Source organism: Harpia harpyja, chromosome 20 (assembly GCF_026419915.1).
Source record: "Harpia harpyja isolate bHarHar1 chromosome 20, bHarHar1 primary haplotype, whole genome shotgun sequence".
NCBI lineage: Eukaryota > Metazoa > Chordata > Aves > Accipitriformes > Accipitridae > Harpia > Harpia harpyja.
The window spans coordinates 17,586,505-17,612,473 of record NC_068959.1 but is presented as its reverse complement, the minus strand read 5'-3'; the positions used below and the strand labels follow the sequence as shown (position 1 = coordinate 17,612,473).

General features: G+C 39.3%; 1 protein-coding gene across 3 annotated transcripts in view; it reads left to right on the top strand.

Moving 5' to 3' along the window:
• SLIT3 (slit guidance ligand 3) overlaps positions 1 to 25,969 on the top strand; it is a 537,543-nt gene that overhangs the window by 309,513 nt on the left and 202,061 nt on the right. For all 3 annotated transcript variants that reach the window (XM_052816501.1, XM_052816502.1, XM_052816500.1), the window contains 2 exons: positions 15,215 to 15,286; positions 20,562 to 20,725. In XM_052816501.1, coding sequence (XP_052672461.1) covers positions 15,215 to 15,286; positions 20,562 to 20,725 — 236 coding nt within the window. The remainder of the gene's footprint in view (positions 1 to 15,214; positions 15,287 to 20,561; positions 20,726 to 25,969) is intronic.

Sequence of the window (25,969 nt, the reverse complement as noted above, 5' to 3'; positions counted from 1 at the left end):
ACTAGACTCTCCTGTAGTTTATACCCGTCCCATTCGTCCTGCCTCCTGTATCGCTGTAGGTCTTTAAGGGAAGGAGGAATGCTGCTGAAGAACCTGGCTACTGTTATTAGAAGGTTTCTGTTATATAAATCAGTTGGAGATAAGATTAACTACAGAAATGCCTTTTTCTGGAGAACTTTTAGAAAAATACTGCACCCCCAATGGACCCTAGTGAAATAAGCTGCATAATTACCATATAGAATTGATGGAGGAAAGATGGGGTGCTTACATGATTGCTTGATAAGAAATGTCATTATTTGCTGATACATGTCGGTGGGAGATCTGGTGTCATTGCTCAAGATATGGAAATGAAATCTGAGGTAACCTCTGTTCTATAACATATTACAAAATGTGAGGTTGGAAGTACAGCATAGTGAAAGGAACACTATCCAGATGGCACTGTGGTGACAGGCTTTATATCAAAGACCAACTGAGATAAAATAAGAGCGGGCAAGAGAGGGCCTCTGAAAATCACTGATGCCTGTTACAGATGTAATGTAACTCTCTCTTTATGGGGAGAATATATTTGCATAAATTCATTGATCAATGATTTTGCTAATCCTGCAGTATTCCAGGCACGTCCCAGGAAATTGATGAACATTTCTATCAATCCTCAGTGTGGATGCCTAATTATATTGCATATTTAGAAAAGATGGATTTTCCCCCTGCTGGAGCATATGTAGTAGTTGAATGCTGTGCTCATTCTCCTTTCCTGCTCCCATTAGGTTGGAGGGTTTTTTTCCCTTTAAGAATAGCCTGGAGCCGTGCGGGCTGCAGAACTTATCAAGATAAGAGCAGTGCCAGGTTAGAATTATTAGTTTCATGAATCACTGACCAATATGCTTTTTGAGGAAGCCCAATTTTATGGCTTGTGTAGTGTAAGCCCTTTTTTGGTGCTGCAGTCACTGCTCCGAGAGACTCCAAAGTCAAAACTCCAGGAGACATTCTGGCAAACCTTCTCTCCCATGATATTGTTTCATTTGCATGCTCTGCTCTGCTCATCTTGTGACCTGCCCTCCCTCCCCTTTGACTAATATAGTTTCCTCGTCAGTAATATAAAAGATGTAGAACAAGCATTTTGACTGTTGAAAGTCAAATGAATGTGAACGACTTAATCCAGAGGACACTCAACTCTGTATATAATGCAGACGTGCGGCTCAACACCTTAACCAAAAGCTGAGCTGGAGACTATGATGGGAATAAAACTCCTTGCAGATAAAGTTGAGGTGATGACAGAGTTCTTGAGGGAAAGTAACAAGTTCAAGGTAGATCAGTAGTCATTTTATGCCATGATTTGCAATTCATTGTTTATGTGACTCCCCAAAGCAGCTGGATGATGATACTACGGTAGCTGGATGTACTGGTGGGGAATGCGGGAACTCCTGCTTGCTGTGGGGTCAATCACCACAACAGCAAAATATGTTGATTTAAAAAATGTTTCAAAACACATAATGGTTACCTTCTTTTTTTCTGTGTGCAATTAAAGGTATTGTTTATGACCTATAGTGGTATAAATGATTTGTCTTTTTCAGAGGTAGCTTTTGTCCCTCTGCTGTGCTGGTAGAACAACATAGACAAAGGCTCTGCGCTGTAGCCAATCTTTATAAAAGAGAGGACTCAAAAGCCTGGTTTCTCTGCAAAGAGAGAGTAAAATTATGATGGGAGCTCTGTATAGCAGAATCGTTGGTCTGCCACTTCAAGCACTGTGTCAGATATTTAACCTTAAACTGTAGCTGCTGGGATCAGGGTACTATGCATTACTTGTTATTAGCCTTATCCTGTGTTTTTAGCTGCGACAATAATATTGTATCTATAGTAAATTAGAAATCAAAACAGTAATATGTAGACAGTTAGCTTGTAACTGAAGTAGATAATTACATCTGCACCTGAAAAAAATGCATAGGTAGATGCTTCTGATCTAAAAATCAAATAGTGTCTTTTTTTCCTGCTGTTGACAACGTTATGTATATAATGTAAGTATATATGATGAAAAGAGCATGTATGTTATGGTTAAATCAGGAAAAATAATTTTTAAAACTTTAAAAAAAAAGACATATGATTGGTGTAAATTAGACTTTCTTTATGCAGCATATCCAGTTCTCTGTTTAAGAAAAAAGAAAATTTAAGGGCTGCATTAAGGGTGGAAGTATGAAACAATTTTAAAGTAATTTGAAGCCAAATAATCACAATTTCTATGTTAATTTAGTTATCATAAATGAAGCAATTTCATGTTAACTGGTTCAATACTTCTGAAGGGGAATTACATTTCTTAAGTTTCTGTTTGGGGTGAATAATCCAAATGCATTGTTTTAGTATGTACGAGTGATGGATGGCCACACTTCGGACATCTGCAGAGCCTTAGAAACAAATTTTAAAACGCTGTAAGGTCATCCAGAAACCTTTGTTGTGATATACCATGTTGCTCTTGAGTATTTTAGAGATACCCCAGAAAATAGCTTGGTTGGTTGAAAGAGCATCAAATGAGGTGGCTACATAAAGCCATTGAGGGAAACAATGAACAGTAGTGCCATTAATTTTTAAAAATTACACGCATCCCTCTTGTCTTCACGGTGCTAGGTGGCATGAGATGTCTGTGGCTTGAAAGTGCCAGACTATGGCTGAGACTGGGATTTATTTGAAGGTAAAATAGAAGAGAACATTGTGCAAGACAGGGTGATGGCTGTGTTAAAGGGATGTAGGAGCATATACTGAACAACGTCTTTGTTCGCCAGATTGGTAATTTAGATTTGCTTTTGCATCTTTTGCCATTAGAATCTTAGATGGTGTCTCCCCAAAAATGCTTTGTTGGGAGAAGGGAGGGTGGGAAAGCAGATCTTGTTCATGGCTTTCAGCTTTGGACTTGGCTACTGTGATCGATAAATTGCCGCAATGCAGCATCTCTGCGATGATGCTTGAAGGCCGATGAGAAGCCCCCGTTGGTGCAAGAGGAGGTTGCGGGCTGGGCGGGCTCTGGGGAGGGGGGTAGAACACTCCGCAAGCACCCAAGCTTCTTACTGGCTCCTTGGGCAATTTCAATGATGTCTTAAAAGGGTTGGGTCCATTTTATCTGCAAGACACCCTGTCTTCCCGTCCACGGCTAGGGCGTTAGAGATCAGGTGAGGCACTTCAGCTAATACTTAGGCTGAAACAGTTAGGACAGACCATCCACAATGGCAGTTATATTTTATTTTGTATGCATGGAGATATTACAGAGAAACAGCTGTGTATGGAGAACAATTGATTCCTTTTATTTAGCTACTTCTAGCGCTTGTAGAATATTCCTGAACAGATCATGAGTGCTTCGAATTTTTTTCCTGTGTGTATTTTATTTTGCACTTTTTCACTCTGTGGACTGAACGCAAATGAAACACTGTGAGTATTTGCTATTCAAATTGTTATGGTTTCGTAGCTGTATTGCATACGCATGCATGAATATAAGCAGGTATTGCTGCTTCTCATGGGCAGGTGGTGTTTGGGAGAAATTTAAAAATTGGAAAGATAGGTGTTTTTAAACATATTGACCTTTTTCTTGTGTGATGCACACAAGTGCTGTCTAATGTATTACTAAAAGAAAATCCTGATGGAAAGCAGATCCCTTTCCAGCTTCACCAAGAAACATGCAATTGCCCTTGTCTAGGAACTACGTGTTGTCTTTGTTCTTTCAAAACATTTGTTTCCTTTATAAATGTAACTTTTCCTTAACAACTGTTCATACATGCAAGTCCAAATTCACAGAATGTGTATATCACACATTCCCTATTTCATTCATGTGCATTTGTATAAGCCTATATATTAGTCTTAATTTCTAGCATGTATGAATTGCAGGTAGGGGCATCACATACTGTAGAAGATAAAATTATTCCACAAATATGGTCTGCGTCTCTTGCATTTTGAGGATGCACTTTTGGCAGTAAAGGTGAAGTTCCCTTTTTAAAAGGTTTGCTTCTTTTCCTTCCTCTGCTGTCAAAAATTGAGAATTGCCTTTGCGGTTCTGTGCCACGCCATGCCCACTGTGGTGTTGCTGGAACTATGAAAGATCTCTTCCCGCTGCCTTCTCCCGGTGGCAATGCCAATGGCCTTGGGAGCTGAGGGGCAGCTGAGGCACTGGGCTCCTGAAATCAGGGGGGGCTCCTTTGGCAAGAGGAATAAGGGGCATTATTTTGCCTGCAGGACCTGGTAGGTCTGCCATTGGAGGGAAATGGAAACCAGGGGTTCTGGCAGCCCACTCTCCATGGACGCCAATTGTCTGCCTCCTAAAAGGCTTTTGTAGAACCTTTTGCACTGACACACAGATGCTCCGGCTAAACTGTGGCCACTGTCATTTCTATTCATTGTTATATTTATACTTCTCAAGCAGCTGCCTGCTGCATACATGGGATTTGCCAGCTCATCCCTCCTTTGGTCCTAGTGGTCAGCATGGGACTTGCAGGAATCCGCAGTCCCGCAGGCAGTGCCGCATTGCGGCAATTGATGAAGTGGCAACAGGCTGGCACAATGACCGTCCCAAAGAGACTGAATATTGTCACGTAGCCCCTTACAATGGATGTAGAAGTCCATTTTTTGTCACTTTCTCTAGCTCTGAAAAGACAACTAATTTCTATCTGCCACTTGGAATAGCTTTTCTGTTCCTGGGTGTGTTATGCTGACAAGTACGAAGAGGATATGTTCATTATGGTAGGGAAGTCTATCAAAATAGAGGCTTTTACCATAAGGTTATAGCATTAAGGTTGCAGTGTACTCGGGATGGGGCAAATTAAAACACAGTTTTGAAGAATGATACTGTTCCTTTCTGATCCAAATTTAATCAGTTTCTTTAGAATTTCTTTCGGTGGAATCCTGCAAGAAAACCACAGCACTCAACTGACTGGATGCTGAAACCTTTTACCTTGGAAATCTCCTTCATTAAATGCCTTCAGCCTGAACAAATGGCAAAAGTTTCTTGCTCCTTTCAAGTTATAGAGTTGGACTGCAATAGTTTGGATTATGTTTATAAGACTGCTTTAGCTTCAGAAAGGACTAAACAGAAACAACCGTTCAGGCAGGAACCTGAGAAACTGTTTTATTTTGCTGAAGTACTGATGCGTCAAACTTACAATTCATATGATTTGACTCTGTCTTGTTGATTCTTTTTCATCCTTTCCGTAAAGACAGTTCAGCAGGCTTTCAGACCTCTGTATGCAGCGAGAACTCAATCCAGTTTCCACTGATTTTGGCAGGAGTAACACAGAATCCATAAACTGAAGTAGTTGACATACATGCAGTTGGATAACACCAAGAGCCGTATTTGTTAAGAGATATCTCTGTCTAACCTTAAAAAAAAAAGTATGTATTTAACAATTAATTTATATTAAAGTAATATAATTCTATTAGTAATTTCATTATATTAATTCATTAAACAAGAGATTTTCAAATGAATCTATAAAACAAAATTTAGGTGAGTTGAAATTGAATACAATTATATTTTCATTTGCTATGGCTCTTGTGAAAATCTGCACCTAAATAAATAGATTGCAGGGACTAGATTCACTCTCTGCTGAAATCAGCAACAGGACTTGCACTGATTTCAGTGGACATTGGTTTGGGTATTATGATAATTGGACTTGTTCCCAGTGGTTCTAGGCAATAATATCAGCCCTGGAAATTAGATACCATAGAGAAACATCAAAACCACCCTGATGATGTAAAACATTTATTCAGTATTTGCAGAAATACTTTTCTTTTTCTGAGTCCAAATACTTACAGAAAATCATGGATGTAATTGGGACTTAGAGCCACAGCAGTCATTCCCAATACAGTGAACTGAAAAATGTGTAGCCTTTGGGCAAAGACTTGAGAAAATTTCTTGATTCAAAAAAAAAGTGAAGGCAGTGTTTCTTGTGCCATTTTTTTAGTCTAGAAAAATAACTCATTGGAGAATCCTTAATTTAAAAATAAAGCAGTGGCAGAATAATTTCAGCTTGCATTCTTTTGTCTTTGCACCAATGCTTTTATAACTAAAATTTCCATTCAGCCTGAATTGAATTTGTATTTTCTGCCTAGAATTAGAATGTCATGTAGGAGATTGAACAGCTGATTGAAATTTCTCTAAAAAGCTTTTTCAACTCTCACTGGGCATAGGCGTTAGAAAGAATGGGGGGTTGCAACTGGTACCTGTATTTTGTACAGTTAATAGAGGTGATTTGATTGTGTGCAAAAATAGATATGGTTTTCTGTATATAGAAAGAGCAGTCTTCCTTAAGGGCAAGTGGTAAAATGTTTCATGGAAGACCATGCGAATGACGTTCTTGACATAACATCTAACAAAAGTCCACAACCTAGATGAATTGTGTACCCTCATTCTCTGTATAACCTTTATTATATGTTATTTTGCCTTATCTTGGCTTATTTTATTCTATTCTATTCTTCTATTTTCTACTTTATCTTGTTTTAGCATGTTTTATTTATTTGCATGTTGGTGTAAGTAAGTAAATTCAGGCATAATGACACGTATGTGCACATACAACACAAACGCAAGGCTAAAGATAACACTAGAAAGGTTTGAGCATCAGTCACGAAACATCAGTCACCAGGATCCTTAATTTTGCTCCTGCTTGTATACATACAACAATACAATCTTTGATTGTACAGGCCTGTGTGATATTTTTCAGCCTCTTTTACCCATTTGCACTGATTCCTAGTCCCAATCTCTTTACCCAGATAGCTTGCCCAACCATTTTCTTAGCTGCTGGTCCTGTCTTTCCCTCTCTTCTGCTCTTAGCCTCAGCTCCTGACCTCGCCAGTCTCAGAGACTCCAGCTAAGGCACAGACAGTCTCTAGGGAAAGTTAATGCAGCAATTACAGGACTTAAGGTAATATGCCCTAAAGTTATTGCTATAGGCAAATGTGATCACCCTGGTTCTTGCTGGGTGACAACACAGGCATTTTAAACAAAGAATTTTTTATTGTAATAACCCAATTTCCCCAAAGCCTGATGTTTTTGAAAGTAATCTCACTCCTTCAAGGGGAAAAAAAAATCTGCCGTAAACATCTGGCCTTTATAATAAGTTTAATAGTTAAAATCTGACAGTTATATGCAAATTAAAATCAGCCACAGAATGGGAAGAATCAGGCAATTGTAGCAGTAAACACTGCTGGCACTTTTGTGCATAATTCCGTCTAAGCTTATTTATTTTATTTTTTCATACATTTCTAAAAAGAACATTTTCTTTTCTCTGTATCCTTAAGACTAGTCATATTTCTGATGTCAGCCTCCCAAGTTAACAATGCTAGAGCCTCTCACGTTGCTGTGATGAGAACATTTGTGAACACATCAGCAAAAGACTAATACTAGAACAGAAACCACAAACTGGCAACTAGTTATTTTTATTTATTTCAGTGTATTTGACATGTCACCTGGAGACTATTTAGAAGATTATTTGCCTGGGCTAACATTGTGTTTAAAAATAGCACTTGTATAGTGCCAACTCATTTTAGAGTTGGGTACAAATATTGAGACAAAACCCCAGCTGTTATTGCTTTTGCTGCTAATTTGAGGTGTCAGATCAGAGCTCTACTGCTGTATGTCAGTGAATAAGGCCCCTTGTGAGATCATTATGTTTTCTAACAGTTGAGAGTAATGGATTAATCAGTGCAGCATCAGTTGCTTTCATTATATGCCCACATGGTAGTTGTGGGCTTTAACTTAAACAGTCTGTGGGGAGATCAAAGGATTGAGTACAAGAGGCACTCAGGACTCACCAAAACTCTGAAGAGATCCAGTTGAGTGTTGGACCTTGCCTAACGAGCAAATTTTGGATGCCTTGAAAGTCGAGGGTGAGGACTGTGCTCAGTGTTGAGGGATAGAGTGCCAAAGCCATTTTGCTTTTTCATCAGGGGCCATGAGAAACAGTAAATATTTAATTTAATGCAAATTCCTTCTGACCTGTGTGAAAAACAGCTCTTTACAGCAATTGAAAATAGAGCTCCTTTTACCCCACAATCTCAGTTAATCACAAACATTAATTATGGCAGTGTATAAAATTCAAGGCCTGGTTTTATTACTAAAAATAGATTTAGATTTACTTTTTGGAATTGGTGAAATGCTCCTGCTGTTAGTTATATTAGGGGGTACGTAAGGGCTGGAAAGGGTGTGAAGTTGTCATCTATTTTCCCACCTTAGGGCAGGACCATTGAGTCCCATGCCATTCCTGCCAGGGATTCATTTAGTCTTTTATTACATGCTTCTGCTGCTGATGGCTGCACACTCTATAACAGCTCTTTTCTGTATTTTTTCTGTTCTTATTGTGAGAACCATTTCCCCTATACCTAATCAAAATTCCCCTTTCTGAAATTTAAACCTGTTACTGCTTTGCTTAACCCTTGTTGAATACAAGGAACAGAGAATTTCTTTTCCCTTTGCGATAGCTTTTTCTGTAGTTGGAGAGAGGTTAAAGAATAAGTGATATGAATCTGCTAACACAGAGGTCTAAGGTTCTGTTAGTGTTAAATTTTGCTGCTAATGCAGTCACCCAAATTCTTGTTTCATCTCTAGTATTTCAGGCAGACCCCGAGATCCTCTTCTTTATGGGTATAAATACTGATGGAGATGTCTAATCTTGCATCGATTCAACTGTTTCAGTCCACATGTACACTGTGAAAAGATTCCTTCACATATTTTTATTTACTTGCTCCACTCCCTCCGCAAAGCTTTGGGATCTTGGAGAAGTTGTCTTTCTGTCACTGCCAGAGCTGGACTGTTGTGTTCCTTTCTGAGCTCCACTGGCAACTTGGGGTGAGCCGCTCAGTCTTTTTTTGCATCAGTTCACCCACTTCTGAACAGAAATAACATTATCAAGAAAACTATTTACATGAGAGGCCTAATTATGTTTGGAGATGCCTTGGTTAAGTCTTAATAAATTTTCCGGTCTCATTTACTGGATGTATAGTTGCACTGGGGATAGGAAGCCTAGAAACCATGGCAGTTGTGGGAGAAGCAGTAATCGGGGAGTATGACAGTAATTCACTCTTGGGAATGTTACAAGCCTGCAGATGCACCATTTGTAGCTATCCATTGCATGCACATAGATAATAATCTTGCATTAGGCCCAATTACATGGTGTTATGGACACACAACACACGGATTACATACACAGCCAACAAGCATACTGTGATAAAGCAGTGGTGTAATTGAAGGAGACAGAAGGAAATGTTAGACTTGTTAGTGCTACCAGTGCTGCAGTGCCTGATACGGCTGTTCCCCACCAGCCTTGCCCGTTTGATTTTCTGCTCCGTTTCAAAGTCGCACTTTCAAAATACAGGTTTATCACAGAGTGAGGTAACAGCACCTTGTTCTTTCCAGAGTGTGTTGAGAGAGTTTTGAGCAGGAAAAGGAAATTAACATCATTGTTTAACTTAGAGTGAAGCACATAGACACATAGAAGTATGTGCTGCCAAATGAGGACTGTTGTTTGCAGGATTCCTGCTATCAAATCGTGTATGTTATAAGCCTCTAAAGAATCTTTAGTGCCCAAACGTAAAAGGCATTCAAAACTAGAAATATAATAAATGAGCTGGTGCCTTTTTGGATTTCTTTCTTCATTTACCTATTAGTAAATGGGTCTGAATATTTCTTTCTAACAGAGAATTTTGCAAATGCTGCAGTGTCCCGTTATCAGCCAAATGTGACACAAAAGCAGCCTGGCATGTATCAAAAACCTGAATGGCCAGCACAGCAGACCTCTAGTAACTATGGTAGATGCTTATTAAGGCTTGGGGAGAAGTGTTAATCAAAAATTTAATCTACCATATAATTTCTCAATTTGATTAGCTGTTTGTGCTAATCAGCTGCAGAAATGGAATGTGAAAGGAAATCAGTCTCTGTAACCGTCAAAAAACAAAGGACGTCTTCAGCATACGACATGTTCTCCGCTTCCCCTTTCATTTTAATCCATTCAGATTGTAAACAAGAAGCATCACTGTGTGTATTGTACTGATGCACAGCTAGTCATCTATGTACATTATGAAAATGCCTCGTACTTAGAAAAACGGACGTTTGCATAGTGGGTTTTCCTTTTGCCAATGATAAAATAGGAAACCATAACTTTTTTTAAGCTGGGATCTAGCAGGCGATATTGTCATCAAACAGCCTTGTGTATTTAACAAAAACCCCAATCCTCCTGTGTATTTTCCCACTTGAAATGTGACTGGAAAACATTAAGACAGTTACTATTTTACAATGTAGTTATTGAAGTACTAACTGAAGAAATTAAATAGTTAATATTTCAGATAATTTTGTTATGTTGTATAACTTTTTCTGACATCATTGCCAGAATATCCTTTTGGTTCATGCCTAGTACTTAACTGGAACAGAGTACATAGATATATTGTGATGAAAGTATTATTACCAGATGAATAAGTCACCAGGCATTCTAATATTCGTTATGCTCTCTTAGTTATATCATTAACTGAACACCAAGTAAAAGAAACAAAATCTCTGTGTACTCTGTAATTTGAGAGTGTTTGACTATTGATCTGACAGCCTGGGATTTCTACTCTCTGAATTAGTCCAAGGAACATGAAAGGATGCTTAGAGTTCCTGACTTTTTAAAGTAAAATACTTGTATTATTATTAGGGTTCAAAATCTAAATCCTTTCCTTTTTTTCCAAAGTATCGTACTTAAAAATTGTGTGATTTCTTCTAGCATTAGAGTATAATTTTTTTCTGACTCTCATCTAGTCCTGAACACCTGTATTCCTATTCAAGAGGGTGGAGAAAGGATAAAGAATAATGCATAAATATTATTTAAAAAACCACACACATGACAGTCATTTTTACAGGTTAATGATTTTAAAGTAATTACATTGAGTCTGGAATTAACAACTCTGTCAGGGAACTACAGTGGTGTACATGAATTTGGAGCAAGTCAGAAGAGAACAGAAATGCAACTGCATGTAGTTAAATTTGCACAAAAAGTTTGAGGAAGGAGATAGGTAATTGTTTTCAAATCGTGACAGGATTGCAGAGTGAGTGTTCTTTCCTTTAAAATAATTCTGATTAGTAGGGACTATAAATCAGCTTTATTCTTCAGAAGGAAGAAAGCAGCTCCATGTGTGCCTCTAACCAGTTTGGGCAACTGGCAGAGGAGTGAGTTAGTAGAGCAGTTCCTCTGGGGTTGTAAATTGAAGTCAATGGGACTATGACAGTTCATACCGATGGAGGATGTACCACCTCGAAGACTGCTGATCCCACGTTATGCGTCTTCCAAGTAGTCCTTGGAGGATCCTTAGGACTGCTGCAGTCTGCTTCTGCTTAGCTTGCAAGATCTGACAAGGATCACGGCCCAAGGTGGGAAGTTTGCTGGCATAAATAATATTGTCTATAACCTCAGTTTCCTGATTCAGCATTTTGGATGTGAACAGTTTTACAGGGAGAGGACTTCTAAATGAGAGGACAGTACTTTTTCAAGGGACAAGGGTATATCGGGTTCTAGAAGAGGTGGGAGGTATAAGGCTGGGGAGAACCCAGCAGAATACAAGTTTCCCCATATGATGTTGGAAGAGTCAGAAGATTCTGGAAGTGTTCTATTTATTACAGCTTCCTTGTGTTTGTGCATCTGTTTCTATGGATCTGAATCTTAGTTGGATCAAAGTGAGACTGGGGCCTTGGAGCAGCTAGCAGATGACTGAAGCAGAATTTATTTTTTCCCTTCATGTGTTAAAAATGGCACTGTGTTGTGTGCTTACCCCTGTCAGGACACATACTCTTAAAAATCATTGCTGGGAAGGCTTCATGTGCATAACAAAGCTTAGCGGAATGCCTTTAGAGCATACCTCTACCTGAAAACGTCTCCATTCGAAAGCCAAATAGTTCCTACAGTGGTGGGAGCTGTGTGCTCTGCACAACCAGAGCAGCAGGGTTAAATTCCTGCAGCTACAACTGGGCTGTAATGCAGACAGTTCACTGTCAATTAGTGGCCTTTGCAGTGTTTGGCCTTCTTTCTTCTGAAATAATTGCTGTTATCATAGATGTTTTATTGCCTTCATTATGGTTAACATTTAAATATCAATGAAATAGTATGCTACTAAGTCATCTGCACAATAGCTATCTGCTAGAGTTATCCCTGAAATTTGTGTTTAAGGAGTATATTAATTCAGCACTGAGGATTCTTAGAAGGAGGGTTATATATTTGTTGATGAATTATGGGAAACCTTTGCTTATTAGGGGCAAAACCTGAGCCACTCTCATCTGATACTTTGTGAGTAGAAATACTGTGTGATTGGAATAATGCTTTGTCTTAAACAGAAATACTTTAAGAAATTAAAAAATATTTTTGAATCATCAAATCAGAAGTAAAGGCTGACCTTTCTGCATCCAGATGAAGAATTGTACTGGGAGACAGGGGTGTGTTCTCTACCCTCAGTTAGCATAGAAGGAAGCTCGCTGTCACATCCTGTTATGCCTGAATCCAATCCATGTCCTTTTGAAATCAATAGAAAGTCTCCCTTGAATTCCTATGGCTTCCATTGACTTCTATAGTGCCATGTGTGACCTATTCAGACATCAGCTATGTATGTGATTTAATTTTTGTGAGTTGACTTTACATGTGGCTTTTATTTATCAGTGTATACCTAAAATCTTCCAACCAAGCACATAGCTCATTTTTATGTAACAGGCAACTGAGGCAAAGGGTGAATTATGTTTTCATGTTTATGGAAAATAAAGGTGGTGCAAGTAGAAATTCCATTTGTGAGCCCTGTTTGAACTTCCCAACATGCATGTGCAAATGCAAATAGCAAATAAATATAGATATTGAGAGGTGGCTGTGTTGATGTATATATGTATGCACCCTTCTAAGAGGTTTTCTTCACTTTCTGAAACTGTTGTACATACTTGTTTTGGCTAACTGTCCACAAAAGACTTTGGTTTGTATCACTGGCTAAATAAGGTAATCAAGCAGTAGCAATTGCATGACAGAGAGGTTCATTTTGCACCATATAAACTGCCACAGTGGGACATTCGTGTTGTCATCATGACGTTAGCAGGAATTCAAAGGTAGAGCTTTTCAGCCCTGCAGTTGTACACTGATACTCGTGTTCACTTCCACTGCTGAAGCCACAGTAAGGCAGTGCATGTGCAGACTGTGACGCACAGCTGATGAAATCACATGGCTGATAGCTGTAAGAGCTTACTTTCAGTTTACTTCTGAAGTTGACAGTATTTCCTTCTTCATCTTATCCAGTAAATTTATAATAGACTGTGTTTGAGTACTGAGAAATTGCATACACAAACCCGTAATTTTGTATACCCATTGATCCCAATACTTAGCTATGTGTTTCTTGTCCAATTTTTGGCAGCATCAAATTTTCCAGAGGATCTGGAATGAATACTATATATTTTACTATAAGCCATGATGCACTAAGGCTTACAGCTTTTATCAGCCAGGTGTGTGAACGTGTGTGACTTGACTGACACAGATCTCTGGCAACAGATCTCGCATGCAGATTCCAGATTTCCAAAACTTTGCTTTTACTGACATGACTCACTTTGCTCGCAGATTTGGAAAGGAAGGGTAATTTTGCTCTGTTGGTGCAGTTTGCTGCCATGGGTATGTCAGCCCCAAGCTGGCTCCAGATCAGTAGTGTATCCATCTGGTGCAGCACTATGCTGAAATACCAGCTACGATCCTACTAACAAAGTGGTCATGTTCTGTCCTGTCTGTTCTGCAGTGCAGCAGTAACACAAACACGCTGCTGCCAATGTCAGAGCCTGCTCACGCACCTCTCCTGAGTGTGCCTGCGCATAGCTGTGTTACCCTGCAACCTTCTGGCTTTGCCAGTATGCCTGTGTCTCTTCCTGTGTACCAGAAAAACAGTCTTAATAGGGTATAATCTAATTTAGCTTTAATCTGCTGATGTTGTAGATGATGGTTTTGCCAAAGGATTTCTAGCCAGAATTGTAAAAATGTTTTTAAATTGGCAGGTGACCAAGAGGGCTAGTTAACTTCTGTAAAACTCTTCAAGAGCTTTTGATTAAATGTCCTATGTAAATACATAACATTGGAACAACTAAATAGTTCAGGGAAGGGTAGTGTGCCTTTAGGTTGCTTCAGCAGGTATTTTCTTCAACACACAAACAAATGTACAAAAGCACTATCTTCTACCAAAGTGACCCTGTGGAGTGCTGTGCCCTTGTATAAAGCAGAGGTCGCTCCATGCCGTAGTGCTGTGGGCACCACATGTTTCAAATAGGCAGCTGCTACCAGCAGCAGGACTGGCCACGCTGGGACATGGAGTCATCACCGGTCCCATCAAATCTTGTGACAAACTGGGCTACTGTATTTGCAGATTTGGTGCACTTGGAGCACGGCACTTACGCCCTGTTGGAGTGCTTTCCATTTCCTGTGCCATCTTGATAATCTTTATAGCTTCTAATTTGCTAGAGAGTCATTGATATAATTAGGAGCTACATAAATGGGAGCAGCACACTCAGCTGATGATAATCGAGTCGGTTCATTTTTCATAAGAAGCACTAAGGGGGTCCCTACCAGCAGCTGAGATCATTTTCTCTTTAAGCTCTGCTTTGATAGAGCAGCAGAAATCCTTACATGCCTGGGTCATGACATGTTTTATTACAGTCTGTTCCACTACCCATATATTTTTTCATAAGGAAACCAAAGAAAGGGTACCCATCCATCTGTATGTTTTCAAAAGGGCAATTTGAGCTGTCTGTCCACGTAAGCTGGCTGTGTTAACAAGCCCGTGAGAGTCAACAGCTCTCTTTTTGTGTGAGAGTGAGCACTTTAAGCGCAAAGCTTTCCTGTTGCGGTATGCGAGCTTGATGTTCCTCCACTCAAGCTGCACCAGGTTTTCAAGCAAGTGGCGGCTTAACCAAAAAGTCGGGGTCCATTCCAGTAGTCGATAAAAACTCACCTCCTGTACTCCTTGGTACTCAGACATGGTAAATAGTAACCTTCATCCATTCTTGTGCAGCTGTTGGTTGCTTTGCCCTAACAGTATCTTTCATGATATGTCACGAATTGTCTGAGGTATTGGTCAGCATGTCTTACTGTTCGCAGCCTGGCAGATTTGTTAAGAAGAGTTTTAGCAGCCTGTTTCTGTAAATAGTGTGTTGGTAAAGAACTGTAAATAATTGATCAATCTGTTATTCTCTTTTGTCTCTTTTTTTTTCTCCTAACAGTACTCTCAACAATAACAACATCACCCGCATTCCTGTTACCAGTTTCAATCACATGCCAAAGATCAGGACTCTGTGAGTAACGTATTCGAATATAATAATAATAATAATAATAATAATAGTGATGATGATGATGATGGCGTCAGCCATCTCTTTGGATATTTGTCGCCTTGTGGTAGTCTTATTTCAGTCTCTTCCCAAGGTGAACAATTCACCCTGCTCTCCTGAGGAAGACAGTCACTGAACAAGGCTGACCCTGTGAGGGCCGTGGCAGGCAGGGCCGGGCTGGGCCTGTCCCGCAGGGACCCCCCTCCGCGGGGGCAGCCTCGGGCCCATCTGTGGGGATGGGGACAGCTGAGGACCGGCCGGGACACGGGTGGGGACCAGCTCCAGCGGGGCCCACGGCCGGGCAGGGTGGTCTGGGGCAGGGCTGGAGACCCGCGCTGCTCGGCATGGCTGGGGCAGGGCCTGAGAGCCCCCGGCTGGGCCGTGCGGGGCTCCTGGGCCCTGGCAGGGCTGGGGGAGCCCGGGGAGCCCCCGGTGAGGCCAAGCAGGGTTGTGAAGGCGTCTGGTGCTCTCGGGGCCCTGGATTTACCCCAGGTTAGGGAAGAGGCAAGATTTTGAATTTAGCCGGAAGAGAAACTAGCATTTTTTTCCCCATGGGAAAATCCGTAGTGTGAAAAGTGTTCCAAGCTGGAGCATCATCAAAATTATGAAAACTGCTCAGATGGATCAAGTTATTTAACTTTGTTAATGTCCTGTGTTTAAATCCTATTTCTTCTTTTCAAATTCAGAATACTAATTTCTGAAACAAGAAATTTTTTAAAGAACTTGAAAAAAGCTTCTTTTCCAGATACTTTCTGAAACAAAATGTCACTGATTCTGATGCATTTTTTATAAAAACTTCTCTTACATCAAATCCTGTTTTCTGTAGCTGGGCACCATTCCACTGGAAAAGCTCTGATCGGCTTTAGTAGACCGAAATACAAAGACTGTGAAATTAGACTGTGTGCATTTGTATAATTTAGCCATAGCCTACCAAAACCATTTTCTTTAAATAAATTATTCCTTTAAATTCCTTTAGGATATACACACAACTTCAGGAAAAGTCATGTTTAAACAAAGTCTCTCTGTTTTTCCTCCGAAATCTCAAACTCAACCAAAACGTATTTAGTCCTAAAAGCAAAGAAAGGGAAATAGTAGCTAGCCTGAAAATTGTCTATGGCACTGAAAAGATAAAATGCTTCAAGGACGCTCCATATTTATGTGTAAAATCATATTAAATAAGTTAACAAAACTGAAGAAAAATGGCTCTCACTCGTCAATCTATATAAGATAACCTCTGATTTAAATTTACATTCTTCATTAAATGGTGACATTCATAGATCTTAATGGAAGTAATTAAATGGAAATTAGATGTTTGTCTTTTAGAAGAGAATGGATAAAGAAGATAAAGGTATAGGGTTAAGGTTTCTGGAGTTTTGCCTTTTCTCATTCAGTCACGGTGGTCCAGAAAATTTGCCTGGCTTCTTCAGATTAGTCAGTCTCGTCTGTTACCAGAGCTCAATGCCTTCTGTCATTTTCCTTTTAGTTTAATTTTGGAGATGGCTTTGTATATAGCTCCCTGGAGACTTATACTGACTAATCCCCCTCTGCTGTAATTAAGGAAAAAAAAAAAAAAAAAGAAAAAAAAAAGGGAAGGAAGTCATAAATAGGATTTATAAAGGGAAGCTTTTATATTGAATTCTGAGAGCCACTTTTTATAGAACATGAATGCTGACCCACTCTAAAAGGATTTGCTGGAAATTTAATTTAGGGTTTATGGCTAAAAGGGCACCTTTGCAAACTTGCATTCGTATTCATTCACCTCATGTTCTGTAAAGGTAGTTTCATCAATATCAGGTGGCATGTTTCAGTCTCCAAAGACTGCCAAATAACACACAATACCCTTCTTAGCTGTTCAATATAGGAACTGAAAAATCCTACATAGACAGGTGGAAATACAGTAAAATAGTTTAGTTTTCTATGTTTCCTTCCATCTGTTTCAACAGAGGCAGAAAAGTCATCAAAACAGTAATTAATATGAGATAAATACAGGAATCAAATAGCATTTCATAATTTCTTCTGCTGCTCCTTCATATTAAAAGTTCTTCCTCTATCCCCAAGTCATCTTACCACTTTTCACAATTAATACTTTATTAATTATAATTATTAACAAAACAAGTTTGCATAGCTACATATTACTCAATATTTTCTGAATATCTTCTATTCAGAATTTAGGCTAATACTGTTTTGATTTAACCAAGTTTTGTGTAAATGGATAGTAATACCCTAACAACTAACGTACACCTGAGCACATGTAAAACTGATCAGTTTTTGTTCACCTATGTAAAATATTTCTGTAAAGATATTATTTGGGGGGAAATGTTAATATTCTCTCTAGTTTCCTGAGCTTTATTTCACTTGATAACCTGTTCCTTCTGCGTTAATATACAACCTCAGTGAACAGTTTGCTCAAAAGGAGAAAGCTGTCTGAAGCATAATGGCTGAATAAGATCTGCTATTTATTTAATCTCTTGGTTGTTGATGCAAATTCAGTCCAAATGGAGAGTGAATGATGTTCATTACAGTTTGGTGACTCTACTGTTTTCTTAAAAAATGATCATCAGTTTGTACACCTTCTCGAATAGCTTCACACTTAGAAGTGCTTTTTTTCAGAAGGTCTTGCAGGGAATCCCTGGTCTGAATATTACTTAAGTAGGGACAAGCCCTTTTTTCCATGCAGCTGAGGCCTAGTGTGGTGTGGATAGTGTTTTTCCTATGTGTCTCTTTTTACACACTAGTAAGATCCATTACCAGGACATTTGGGGCTGCTTGTGCTGCAGCTGCATCTGCTGTGAGAGTTTTGTGGATAAATAGCTTTATCTTCATGAGTCTCAAAACAATCTGCTCATTTAAGAACAGAGAAGGAAAAATAAAGGGGATATTCAACTTGAACATGACCTCTCAGGGGAATAAAGAAAAAAAAAAGAGAGAAAATTGCTAGTAAGATTTGGAGCACCTGAAGAATTCTTTTAAAAAATCAGCTCTTCTGTGCTAACCTTTTTTATTTAACTGTCTTTTCCGTTGCTAAGTTTCATTGATCTGTTAGCCTTGATTGGAAGTGACAGGAATTAGTTTTTATTGATCTGCTTTCCTTTGCTTGAAACAGCTTTATTTATGTTAGAACATGTCCCCCATACCTATTTGCTTAATGGTAAGTGTCCTGTTGTCTCTGCAGGTGTGAGTGACTGCTGAGATAGGTAATTGCATAATTTCTTTTAATTTTTTTTATTTAAGGGTAAACTGAAAATGTACCAAATCACTTCAGTGCTTTTCATGTTCACAGGGAATTGGTGTATTATGCTTCTGAAATACTGTGAAAAGTCTTTTTGTGGCTGTATTCATTAATATAATTATCAAAAATATATTCTAACAGGCTGCTTTGTTAAGCTTGATAGGCTCTCTAAATGGTGTCCTCTCAAAAGCAAACTGTAGAATATCTACGCAAAAACTTTAACGAGGTAGGGCTCTGCTGAGGCAGGTGAGCTGGCAAAGAGGTGACAGTTTGCACTACTAAAATGGGAAAACCCAGAAACCAGCTATACAAATTTAGTGAGGAAAAAAAAACAACTCACAGAACTGGAAAGCTACCCCTTTTTGTGAAATTGCGGTTTTATTACTTCTGCCTACCTGCATCCATACAGGGGATGCAGGGCATGACATGGGATGAGCTCTGTTTCAGTTCCTGAAGGAAGATGATTCTAAGCATCATTGTTGACTGCTGTGGTGGTGGGAAAGGATAAGACTTGGAGGATTTAAACGCAATGCTTACTCTCTAAGTTAGAACAAAGTCTTACTTAGGGTGATTTCTGGCTAGATGATATTTGTTCCCTTTTCTTTGCAAATATATTTTTTTGTTCTTTCAATCAACAAAAAGTGTTCCAGGCAGATTAATGGTTCATGATAAGAAAACATTTTACTAGAAATCTAACTTACTGCAGTGTCAATTAAATAGCTTCATAATCCCTATACACAAGGGATGTGTATAGCCATCCTTCTAAAACAATTACATTTTACAGTGCTCCCAGGAGACTAGCATCTTCCATCTCCACAGGATAAACTCTCAGTTCCAGATTTGTAGTCTTTTACTGTGACTGCCCACCCCAGACATACAAATCTGGGGACTGTCAGCCTGGGCGCCACTGCTGACCTGCACTGCTGCTGTGCAATATGAAGATCTCACAGACAGTTAATTTCTTTGGTGGATAGACAGGGCTAAATCCTGTGCACACCAATTGTGTGGGTTTTTTTAAATGTAATGCCTGTAATATTAGTGAATAATGCTTTGTCTAACCATTTCTGACAGGACTTTCAATCTGTTTTATCATTTCGGCTTTGGTATAACACTGCAAATGTATGACTCATTACAAGGAATGATATAATTAATGTCCTGGGCTTTTGTTTTGACCTAAAGTTTGGTAGCTATTAAAATTACCAGATTTGCTCCCTGGACGCATTGTCACTTTGCAGACTTCCCCCCACAACGTGACGATGCTTCTGCAAGTCTCTAGTGCCAGGCATGAAGCAGGCTGAGAAGGGAGCTGTGTGGCTAGATCTTCCATTACAAAGAATGGCCCCTGCATTGCTGTGTGGCATGACCCTGTCATGGTCGCCTTCTTCGTCATTACTTGAAAATTCCTGTCTAGAACCTGCATACTTGCATTAAATTGCCACAGTAAAGAGCATTGATGAATTTGTTCAGGCAATACAGGAACATACAAGGTATCAATAGCCTCTGGTGTGTGGGTTTTCTCTCTCTCTCTCTCTCTTACTCTCTGTCCCTCCTTCCTCCCCACAAAGGAGAGAGAAGAGGGAAGAATCACCTATCATCCTGTTTTTCAGCCTGGTCCTCATGTTTATACAAGCCATCCTTTGAATTCACTCAAAGATATCACATTCACACAGTTATTTCTGATACAAAATCACAGGCAAAGTGATTACTTGGAGGAATCTTAAATTCTTCATGTTCTTTTCTCTAGAATGGCCAGCTCATGATTACCTGTAGGCAGGTAATTATTTAACTTCATTCTTCCAAGACATTATAAATAATAGCACTAATTTATATGCGGGCACATATATTATATGGCAATGTAGACGATCAAGACCTGACTCAGCTGTAACCGATAACCTGTAGTGATCCTACCTGCACTGCAGTGAAGAGCCAGACAGACTTGTACTTGATTGCTCTGGTTTGTGTCTTCTGTTTAAAAAACTACTAACAACTTTAGGGTTGTTCTGTCTTTTGTAGGCGGCTTCACTCCAACTTCCTGCACTGCGACTGCCACCTGGCTTGGCTGTCTGACTGGCTGCGGCAGAGGCGCACTATCGGGCAGTTCACCTTCTGTTTGGCACCTGTAAACCTGCGCGGTTTTCTTGTGGCAGAGGTTCAGAAGAAGGAATTTGTCTGCTCTGGTAATGATGCCAGTTACTCATTTGTCTAACAGCTGATGGGTTTATATTGATATTCACATAAAAACAGTGAGTGGAAAATTACTATGTTGTGTTTGAATGCCATTCTGTAGCAGTCCTGTTTGTTTCTGTCATTACTAAACTGTATGGGAGTAGACCAAACTATTAATTTTTTCAGCTTTATAAGAATTATTGGATTCCAGTTAACATTTCAGTTCTGAAATTATTTTTTCTACTTTAGTATTGCCAATGATATCAACATAAGAAATCAATTAAGTGTGGATAATTTGGTATTTCTCAAGGGAAGAGCTCTACAGCTGACTGGAATACAAAAGAAAGGAAATAGAAAATGCTAATCTGAGTCTGTTGATAAATGATTGGACTATAGAACACGAGGAGCAGATTTTATCCCAGGGACTGAAACAGGATTCGTAAGGAGCCAATGCACTTTCCTGTTCTACAAGTTTCCACACTGATAAATGAGGCTGATGATACATGGCCAACTCACAAACCATGTGTATATATGTTGGGCCTATTCATCAAGTCTCTGGAACTACACTTGGCTCTTTTGTGATAGAAACACATTTTCTTAAAAGAAGAAGAAAAAGAAAGAAAGAAAAGAGAGAGAGAAAAAATAGAAAAAAAGGAAAAAGAAATGTCTGAATTTGGCTGAAAGGAAGAGATCTGGCAGAGGAGATACATGGCAGTGTGTATGCTGCGGAAAAAAAAAAAGAAAGATACAAGACACAAGTTTGGAGGGAGCTTTGCAAGCCAAATGGTAACACAGGGAGCTTGATGTGAAGCCAATGTGAGACCTAATCTTGATAGACTGAGTCTTGTATTGTATTCTTTATCTCTCACAGCTTGTGAGCCCTAAAGCTTTATTCTCTTTCTTTGTACATGGGTTGACTGATGGAGATACAGTACAAGTGCTTGTGCTAGAAATGTTTTTAGGAATGCCTTTTTTCTATAGTTTCTTTTACATGTGACAAAGAAAGAGAGAAATGGTTGTACTTAGAGAAGAAGCGTTTGATCCCCTTAGCTGTATCATGGATGGTAAATTAATGCCCAGCCCTGGAGGTATGCAGGAATTGTTATGGACACATGGAAAATGAAGTTGTGCACCAGTGACTTTTGTGACATGATTTTCAAGAGTGCTGAGCAGCTTCTACGCAGTTGTGGAGATTTGATGATGCCCAGAATATCTGAAAAATTACATGAAAAGTTTAACTAAAATAAAAGTTTAGAAATCTAACAGTCTTGGGAGAGGAAGGATAAAAGAAATGGATAAATGAATTAAATTATTAGCAGAATCTAATTTTATCGAAGAGGTAACCACAGCATTTTTTTCTTTTTATGAAATGAAGTTTCAGATGGGGTGTGAGTTCAGCTATTTGGATTTATGATATAGTGAAGTGAAGGAAGAAGAGTTGTTTAAATCAGGAGAAGAGATAATAATTGCTGAATGAGAAATGTGATGTGGACAGAACTCATCTAAATGGAATTTTCTGTGCAGACTATGACTTCCAAAAGAGAAAAGGTTTTTAACAGTTGCCTGTTGGACCAAGAACATATAAGAGAACTCTCAAGATTGGCCTGCCTTTTTTTTTTAGACATAAGTTAATAAAAATTAAAGGAAAGAAGCTTCCAGTGAGAGAGTCCATCAACTGTATCCCCTAATCCTCATTTGGGAAATGAAATATACTGAAAAAGAAATGCATTTGAAGTGCTCATTTTAGTGGAGGATTTAGCAGAGAACTCAACTTAGTATGTGCTAGTTCGACAAAAACCTACATGGACAGCTAGTTTAAAGAGGATATAAATCTTCCCTGCTCCTTATTACAGTTCTTATTCCTGATTTTACAGCATAATTTGTTCGTGTTTGACTATGAAGTCAAACTAGGACAGCAGGTGAATAGTGAACTGAACTAGTCCCTCTGCAGTGGAATTTTATACAATTTAAGCTTATATGAATCACGGTAACTAGCCTCAAGCTGGCAGTGAAAGCCACCTTTGCATCATAGTTATGAAGAGCTGAAAGACAATGTAGTGAACTACCCTGTTTAAGTATAGGCTCAGCATTTCAAGGACTTGTGTTTTTATGGCAGTGGGAATATCATCACAGCAAAAGAAAACTCAGCTTTTCCTCCACTGTAAAATGGGCTTCAGCAGAGCATTCCAGTTCAAAGCTTGTGCTGTTGCGTGCTTCAAAGCAGAAAGAATAGAATCAAATAATTTGGGGAAAGAAGAAAAGCATCCTTGAAAAACTTCTGGTTATTCTTTGAACCCTATGCAAAATTATTTTTTTTAAATAATTTTATGACAAATGTTCCTTTGGAAACAAGTTTTGCATGCTACATGCCAAGGAATAGCATAAGTTGGAAAAGAAAAAGTGAAACACTGATAGACATGTGCCATAACTGGAACCCAAATTGCTTGATTCCTTCTGGACGCTCTGCTACCAGTCCTGTACCATGATGTTTATAAGCATTAGGTGCAAAGTCTCTCAAGATAATGTTGCTGAAGTCAGAGTTATGTGCAGATTATATCTGTGTAAACTGAGTCATACCTGTGTAAACTGAGAGTCAGACTTTCAAAAAATGTTGTTCAGCTTCTGCACATAAATTATAAAAATGCTAATTCAAATGGCACTTGTAGGCAAATTGTGAGCAGCGGAAAAGCTATTCCAGGTTTCACTTCTTCATGCCCATGAGCATTTGGCTCAGAACTGTAGGTAAATGTGTAGGATCAAATAGTGCGCAGTTGCCTGGAGATAGGTTTGCAAATATGTCTCATTGGATTTGTGTTACTGAGGAGGCAGAGGAAAGGTCATTAACAGAAATGAGCAGGGTTGGGACTAGATGGCCCCTCACCATCAGGGGAGAGCGCTGAGTGCTGCTGGCAGTCCTGTCACCCACCAGAGCCTTCTGGCTGGCTACTTCAGCAGACTGTCCCCTTCTCATAGCAGAGTCTCTCCTCCAGAGCCACCCCTGACAGAGCAGCCTTCCTGGGCCTTTGCCTTAAAGCCATCTGTTCCCAAAGAAATCTCCAAACAGACTCTTCCTCCTGCACAGCCGCTTATTGAGCTCTGAGATGTGTTTGGTGAGGCAGTCTCCTACAAAACAGTATGTTGTAGAAGGGGAAATTGTGTGGCACCAGAGGATGAGTGCCCCTGTTGATGTGCTGCACATAGATAGCATGATGTCTTTCTCCTCTCTCTCTCCACCATAACCTTGCAATTCACTGCCACATTGCTGGGACAAGAGAAAACAGTACACTAAGCAAACACTTAATGTCGGTTGAAATACTACCTGCACTCTGATCCTTGGGAACTGTTTATTTTTATATTCCCTTAGCTAGCAAAGAAGCATCTAGGGGTGCTGGCTTATGCTCGGTACCTCTTAGAGCCTTCCAGTCTTTGCTTGGATCAAACCCAGCTTCCTTCCCATGTTCAGACATTTCACTGCTGAACTGGCTTCTCTTTCTCTAACTCTGTCTCTCTAACTCTGTCCCCCCACCCCTCATCCTCCTCTGACCTCCTTAGGATAGTAATTTTATTTCATTTTCCTCTCATATAAGTTTTATTATGGTTCTTTGATTTTTCTTCTACCTGCTCTTTAGTTACTGAAGTTGAAATTACTCTACATATTGATCAGTTATGTCAAGTCATAATGTGTTTTCTGACCTGCATTAGTGTGGCTGTAAAGCTTTGCAAACTGCAGCACTGGGTTCATGAAGTTATACCATCAGCAACACCTTGGTCTTTTCAGTGCTCTGTGCAGAACCCATTGAGTGACGCCATTTGGATTTTTTTTTACAATAATGAATCATTCTGGTTTTTTTAAGTATATACACGAGAAAATAAATATGTATCTGAACGGCACATGTAAGAATAAAGCAGATGCATTCAGGAGCATTGTGTCTCATACTGTGGTGTGTAGCATACTTCAGCCACTGCTGTCCTCAGCTAGCTGCTGTCAGAACAGCTCAAATGTCATCAGTTCTCAACTGGTTGCTTGCAGAGGAGACTATCTGGTAGATAAGCAGGCAGAGACTGTGGGTTGATTTCAGTGGGTGGTGGGAGGAAGTTGATTTTTCTCTTGTACTGTTGCTGCCAATTCTGAGGCAGTATGTTAGTCCTTGGTGTTGACTCTGAAGGTGCAGGATGATACAGATTTGTTATAGTTTTGGCCAGTAGCTTGAGGTATTTTACAGTGGACAGCATTTACAATGGAGTATGAAGATTGGATGAAATTCCTTAGCATAGACCAGAGATTGATATTTCTAACAGTTAATGGATTTATGCTTTTCTTATGTATGAAGCACCAGATTCTAAAATCTTGACATTAATTTGGAGCTTATTTGTCCTGTATGTCTTGTGATATGAAATTTAGCAAAGCGTAAGTGTAACAGATGTGATTTTTAAGTACTTTCTTAAGATAGTTTTCTTTAATAATGAAACAAGCATTGTAGAGAAGGAAGTTGGATCCATATATCATTCTCTTTTTCATTAGAAACCGTTTTCTCAGATTCCTGATCCTTAGTTCCCATTTGAAGGATCTATGAGAACCTGAAGAAAATCAAGATGCATAATTTGGATTAAATATGTTAAAATTTAGTCTGAAATTGATGCAAGAGAGAAATCATTACCAAAGCCAGTTGTCTAGTGATTTCTGGCTAAATAAACTGATACTGATTTTAAGAAAATAGTGGGTTGATCCCGATCTCGGTTGAAGACCTAGAGTTTCTGATCCATACAGTGAGACTGCAGCCGAGGTATAATAAAGAGGAAAATATGTTACCTTCCTGCTGCTTACTGCAGACTGGAAGCCCTAATGAGGATGCAGATTTATTTGTTTAGTTGAGGTCAAATGGTCTTAAAACATAGCTGTTACTCTCTGGCCCAGACCACAAAACTCAGTAGATTGTCTTGCTCCTTTTTTCTCCTAATAACTTCCTAGCATATTGTTGAGGAGACAACCAACAATGAGTAACTAATAAAACAGCACTCCTCAGGCTTAGTATCTTAATGAGAACATTCAGAAGATGCCAAAGGAAAAGTGTGTGGGGAGAGGAACTCCCCCCCCATCTGCTCCTTTAAGAGACTCTGTGCAATAGTATATCTGCATAACTAGCAGCAGGTCTGCTGCTTTCAACATGGGAGGTGAAGGTACTGCTAGCACGGAAGATTGGTGCTCCCTGGAAACTCAAGAGGGACAAGGACTATTTGCTAATGATGCAAATTTT